Source organism: Danio aesculapii, chromosome 6 (genome assembly GCF_903798145.1).
Source record: "Danio aesculapii chromosome 6, fDanAes4.1, whole genome shotgun sequence".
Taxonomy (NCBI): domain Eukaryota; kingdom Metazoa; phylum Chordata; class Actinopteri; order Cypriniformes; family Danionidae; genus Danio; species Danio aesculapii.
In genome coordinates this window covers 27,820,685-27,827,126 of record NC_079440.1, presented here as the reverse complement: position 1 = coordinate 27,827,126, position 6,442 = coordinate 27,820,685, and the positions used below count along the sequence as shown (strand labels likewise).

Below are 6,442 nucleotides of genomic sequence, written 5' to 3'. Positions count from 1 at the left end.
GCACCATATCTGCTCACAGTTGAGAGTGCTGCCCATATAGATAGTGCCATTGGTCTGATTATAACATATAGGATGCTTCAAGGTGTGGTTAAAGAAAACCTTGTGTCCAATTGGTCTTCTTTGTGAGGTATGATTAAATTTTACCCAAAACATTGAATCACAGGTTCCATTTTTTAGGCCTGTCCTATCACTATCAGAATCATTTATTTGAATTTGGGGGTTCTGATAACCACATCCAGCAAAGCTTGCATAACACTAAGCCTGAGTTTTATTCATTGGTTTACCATATAGGGTGTTCTGTTAGGCTGAGTGAGGAATCACTGAACAAACATAACAATTCGACACATTGTATGATTTTACCAAAACCTTCACATATTTATACCACAGGTTCACTCCAATAGGATCCTCTCCTGGCTCTTCCTCCCAATCGAAATATCCATGCTCACTCCATCGCCTGTGCTGGTGACGTAAGGCAGGCAGTGAAATCAACACCGCCAAGCATAGGGTGATAAGTCCAGTCACAACAACAGACACACTTCTCCAGCTCATGGTGTGAACTGACAGTTTCTATTTGATAAACAGCGCTGCGTGTTCAGCTCCTCTGCTATCAGATAGCAACCATACAGTTTATCTTCCAGACGATGTTAGAATTAGAAAGAAAGGAGAATCTCAAGACAGATTATGACTGTATATACACATATTTGCAAACAAACTTTAAACAGTAGATGGATCCACTGTGGGAAAGAGAAAGTTAAGACGGCAGTTCGAGTGACTGCAACAACTTCAGCGGGTTCCCTATATTTGGTGTCAGAAAGACCCTTACCCATCTTAGCAAATTGTTTAATTAATAATTTGTCCCCAACCTTGAAGGGGTGTGTTTTATCCTCTGGCATTGGTGCTGCACAGGAATGTAATTTAGCCCAGTATTGGTTCAAAACCCCAATCAGTTGTTGCATATACTCGCTAATATGAACATCACACGAGCCATCACCCAGTGCATGCCCTCCCTTTCTCCAGGGGGCTGAAAAGGGTCTACCCATTACTGTTTCATAGGGTGACAGCCCCTGGAGTCCCTTGTGAGGGGACATTCTCATGTCCGCCAGTACCACTGGGATTAATGCAGGCCAGTCAGAGCGTCCCATGCTCTGCATGGCTTTTTTCAATTTGTCTTTGATTGTTCTGTTAGTTCTCTCTACTACACCTGATGACTGTGGGTGGTATGGTATGTGCAAGTGCCATGTAATGCCTAATTCTTTAGCAAGGCCTTGAATCACCTTTGCTGTGAAAGCAGTGCCTTTGTCAGAGTCAATGCCACATGGTATACCATATCTGGGAATAATGTGTTTTGTTAGATATAAAATTACAGTTTTTGCATCTTCCTTCGCACAGGGGAACGCTTCAACCCATTTTGAAAACCTATCTACAAACACCAAAAGATATTTATGTGGTCCCCTCTTAGGAAGGTGAGTAAAATCTACCTGCCATTGCTGGAATGGGCCTTCTGGAATTTGCAGCTGTTGGTGTTTAGCCCGTGGTTTAGTCACATGATTTTGAGCACAAACTAAACATCTGTCTAATGTGCTGTTAACATGATGTGATAAGTTAAGTATACACAGAAAAGACATCATTGTGTCCAGTACCCCTCTTCGGCCGCGATGTGTGACACCGTGAAACTCACGGACGAGAAAAGGTGCACAAACAGAAGGAATGCACACACGGCCATTGGCATCCAGCAAAATTCCAGAGGAATCAGGACGAGCATCCAGCTCTTCCCAATAAGTTTTGTCTGCCACTGAGGCTGTAGCTTGAATGGCCACAATGTCAATAGGTGGGAGCATAGCACTAGTCAGCACAGATGAGGAAGTGGAAACCTGAGAGATATTCAGCCAACTTGGCATCCTCCCAGATTTAGCAGCTGCTTTGGCTGCTGTATCAGCCATGTTATTTCCCTTGGCCTCAGGGGTGTCAAATGTAGAATGGGCTTTTGTTTTAATAATGGCTAGTGATCTAGGCAAACGGCAGGCCTGTATGAGATCCATGACCAATGAGCTATGAGATATGGGTTTGCCGTCTGCGGCCACAAACCCACGGGTAGCCCAAATTTGTCCAAAATCACGGGCAACGCCAAAGGCGTATCTACTGTCAGTGTAAATGTTAACATCCTAATCAGCAGCAATGTGACAAGCTCTGGTCAAGGCAATGAGCTTAGCTGCTTGGGCTGAGGAAAAAGGCACAGCTGCAGCTTCAATCACTTTGTCTGGCAGTTCACAGACAGCATAACCTGTGAGGTATACACCATCCTGTGATTTTGAGCACGAGCCATCAACATAGAGGTTTTTAACCCCAGGAATAGGTGTGCTCATGAGGTCAGGTCGAATGGAACAGTCGAGAACGACAGAATCCAGGCAGTCATGATCATCGTCCACTCCTTGCACCTGAACATTAAGTAGGCGCTGCAGGGCGTGGGCAATGGTGTCCATAGAGTTGGTTGGCTTTACTTCTAAATTTTCAGTGGCTAAGAGAACTTGTTCATAACCACAACATCTCTGAACGGAAAGATGCTGGGTCGAGAGATGCTTCAACGTATTGAATTTGGTGAATTTGGTGATCACAATGAAAGCCATCTTCTCAGCATCTTGGACCATTATTGAGGCAGCAGCAATGGCCTTCAAGCAGGCTGGTAGTCCCCTGGCTACGGTATCCAGTGTTCTGGAGAGGTAAGCACAGGGTCTGAATGAACCACCATGTTCCTGTGCCAGGACTGCGGAAGCTGTGTCCCCATGGTGTGTGACATATAGATGAAAAGGCAGGTCATAATTAGGCAGCCTGAGGGCAGGGGCTGAACAAAGGGCAGCTTTTAGGGCATGGTATGCAGTGTTCATGTCACTGGTCCATTGGACAGGGGCCTGCATAGGATCTGTATGACCCAGGGTCAACCTCAGGATCCTGTCATAATATGAACAATCAGGAATCCATTGTCTGCAGTAATTCATCAGGCCCAAAAATGCCATAAGGGCCTGTTTTGTGCCAGCTTTCTTGCTGTTAATAATAATCGATATTCTGTCTTTAGTCAGTTGTTTTTGACCCTGCGAAACAAGATAGCCCAAATAATTAACAGTTATCAAACAAAACTGTAATTTGGTGCGAGAAACCTTGAACCCACACTCTGCCAGGCGTGTCAGCAGACGTACAATGACATCCTGACAGGTGGCCTCATCACTGCCAGTGACCAGTAGGTCATCAGCATATTGAAGCAAACAAGAGCCCTGCGGCATTTCTAGGTCAGCTAGACATTGCCTTACAGCCTGAGTGAAGACAGCAGGTGAGTCAATGAACCCCTGTGGCAGTCTGGTCCAGGTATACTGGCGACCCCTGTGGGTGAAGGCAAACAGGGGCTGAGTCTCTGCTACCACTGGTATGCTGAAAAAAGCAGAACACAAATCAACAACAGAAAAATGTGTGTGTGTGTGGCAGGGATGGAAGCCATAATGGTGGGAACATTTGGCACAATAGGAGACACAGGGAGGACAACGACATTGATGGCCCTTAAATCCTGAGTGAATCTCCAGGAGCCGTCAGGCTTTTTCACTGGGTTCACTGGTGTGTTAAAGGGGCTGTGACATGACACCACAACACCTTGTTTCAGAAGGGAAGTGAGGATGTCATCAACCCCTTTGGCCTTATCCTCTGTCAAAGGGTATTGTTTTTCCTAAACTGGGTCACCATGTTTCAATTTTGCTTTATATGGTGCACATGAAACCAAACCCACATCATCCTTGTGGGTGGCCCACAAATCAGAAGGCAGGCCACTGAGACAGGGGTGCAGAGCAGAGTCAGAACAATGTATCATAGCCACATTATGTGAAACTGGACTGCCATTTAGAGCAACCACAGTAGGAGAGAATGAGGAAGTGGAGTCAACCACAAGTTTCGATCCTTCAAAGCAAAGAGACATGCATAGTTTAGACATTAAATCTCTCCCCAAAAGATTAAAGGGAGACTGGGGCATAAAGACAAAATGATGAGTCATTCTGGTGGTAGGGTCTCCTGCCACTGTCATATTCAATGGGGGCGTGATTGGGCTATTAAAGGGCACCCCATCAATCCCTACAGAGCTAATGTTGCCCCCAGCAATGGGTCCTTCATAACTTTCCCCAACGGAAGACATAGTTGCCCCTGTGTCGAGCAGGAAGGGGTATGTCTTCCCCTCCAGCTGTAATTCTATCATGGGCATGTCAGACACTAGGGGGGAGGAAAAAGAAAGACTGAGCATGGCGGCAACAGGGGCAGGGCTCTGTGGGCACCCCTAGTCCCTGTGAGGTGGCTGCCACCCAGATGGGCCCTATCCTTGGCTCTGATTAGGGTTCGGGGGCACACCGTGCTGCTGTGGCGGCTGCTGATAATAATTGGGCTGCTGATAATGATTGGGCTGCTGATAATGGTTGGGCTGTTGGCGACCACCCTAGGCACCGTTGGCCCATGGCTGACTTCCTTGCTGCTCTCTCTGTTTCTTTCTACAATCCCTCACCCAATGCCAGAGTTTTCCACAATAATTACAATTCCCTGGTTTTGGCTTAGGCCAGTCCCCTTTATTGGGCTGCCCTCCTCTAGCGTTATCACTCTTCTTTTGTCCTTGTACAAACACACATGCAGTATATTTTCTGCCATCTGGAAACATGCCATCACCCTCTAATGTTCTAATCTTTTCGCCAGCAGCCCTGATAGTCAGGCTGTTTCTGTCACAGAGATGGGTTTTAAGAACATCTCTGCAGCCAGGCAGACAATTATTCAGAAATGTGGACAGGAAAATTGGATTAGCCACGCCCTCATTCAAATCCAATCCTCCCACGCTGACCCATACCTCAGCAAAACGTCTAAAGAAAGTGGGGACCGTCTCACCCTTTTCCTGCTTACAGGAAGTGACATGAGACAGATCACAGTTGGCTGTTCTTTTCTCCACCAAATATTTAGTTAATTGTGCGCGAAAGTCAGCGAGTAGTCTGTCCTGCTCGTCCCTTCAGGGCAGTGAAGCCACCCTCGCCCTCTACTTTTGTTTCTTTTTCATGACTGACTTTATCATTATCATAGTTTAATGCGGGAATTTTGTCAGATATCTCAGCGTCATCATAATCTTTGCCCATCTTAGCTTGCAATACAAATCTGTAATCTGCCCCTATCAACTGGCAATGGTGGGAACTCCTGATTAACATATCGACAAAAGCCATGGGGTTGTCAACACCAGGAAGCAGAGAAATCAAATCTTTCAGCGCGCTGGGTGAGGGAGGTACAATGTCAATGCCTTTGGCTTTGGCCACCCAAACAGCAGCTACATTCTTTGATGGGTCAATTACGGACCCTTCATCTGGACCCGTGTCCTCGGGTCTACTACAATTATCGTCTTCACACACATTGTTCCTCTGCCATTGTTTTAATGAGAGATAACTCCCCGCAACTGGAGCGACTGGGCTCACTGGCGCTGAGGGTGCACATATCTGCTTTTCAGCTGATGCCTTGCTGGGGCCCAGTTCAGCAGGGGCAGTAGGGGTCATATAGGGGGGTGAAAGGCTGTTAAAGCCGCGTTTCACACCCTCTCTCTCACTGTCGGGGGCTTAGGAACTGTTTTTAACACGGCTTTAGGAACATAGATATTCTTTTTACCATTCCAAATTGAACTCATCTTATACCATGTGCCATAGGCCTCCGTCATATATTTCATATCCCATTCAGGGTCTCCCATACCACCACAAGTCAGGTTGTAAGCAGATTTTAAATAACTGGGGTCGAATGTCCCTTCTCGGGGGAAATTCCGCCACTGGGATTGACCCTCAGTCCATCCTGCTAAATTTGAGATGTATGGTTCAGTGTAAAATCCCCACCCACATCTGTTCATCCAATTCACAGGGGTCTCACTGGGCTCAGGCTTTGGATAAGTTTGGCCCATGATGAGAAGACTCACTGGTGATAATTCGTTTTGTCTAGTTTTTTTATTAGTCTATATTTGTAAGCGCTTTATCATACGGTTTTCAGCTATCGTGTGATCTTCCACACACTGTGCAACCCAAATTTAATCGGGTACAAGAACACAATTATGCAGGATAACCCATCATCTACACACTGTGTAACCCAAATTTAATTGGGTACAAGAACACAATTATGTAGGATAACCCATCATCTACACCGTTGTGGTGTAGGATAACACATCCACACAATCACTGTGTGGGATAACCTCTAAATCTACCAAATTCTACAGATAAAACAGGATATACCTAATCAGGCAGCGTGAATAAAATTCTCTTACCTGACCAGATATATCCCGGACGAGCCCCCAGAACTGTAGGAAAATCCGTTTTTTCTCAGGTCCCTTCACTCTAGTTTTTGTATCACCAGTGAGTGTCTGCATCAAGACCGTCCAAGCTTGGAAAGATGAGAAGAAAATCAGCTG

General features: G+C 46.0%; 2 protein-coding genes across 2 annotated transcripts in view; both read right to left on the bottom strand.

The window, feature by feature from the left end:
• LOC130230107 (protein NYNRIN) overlaps positions 1 to 2,039 on the bottom strand; it is a 3,238-nt gene extending 1,199 nt beyond the window's left edge. The window contains exon 1 of the mRNA XM_056459057.1: positions 1 to 2,039. This exon is cut by the window's left edge and continues 1,199 nt beyond it. Coding sequence (XP_056315032.1) covers positions 651 to 2,039 — 1,389 coding nt within the window. The 3' untranslated portion in view covers positions 1 to 650.
• A 123-nt stretch (positions 2,040 to 2,162) lies between these two features.
• LOC130230108 (uncharacterized) lies at positions 2,163 to 3,026 on the bottom strand. The gene has a single exon (XM_056459058.1). It carries the CDS (start codon positions 3,009 to 3,011, stop codon positions 2,163 to 2,165), a length of 849 nt encoding a protein of 282 aa, XP_056315033.1. The 5' UTR covers positions 3,012 to 3,026.
• Between the last annotated feature and the right edge of the window lie 3,416 nt (positions 3,027 to 6,442).

What these genes read in the sequence shown, in the direction of transcription:
- LOC130230108 (XM_056459058.1), bottom strand. Translation starts at nt 3,011, where the DNA reads ATGGCATTTTTGGGCCTGATGAATTACTGCAGACAATGGATTCCTGAT.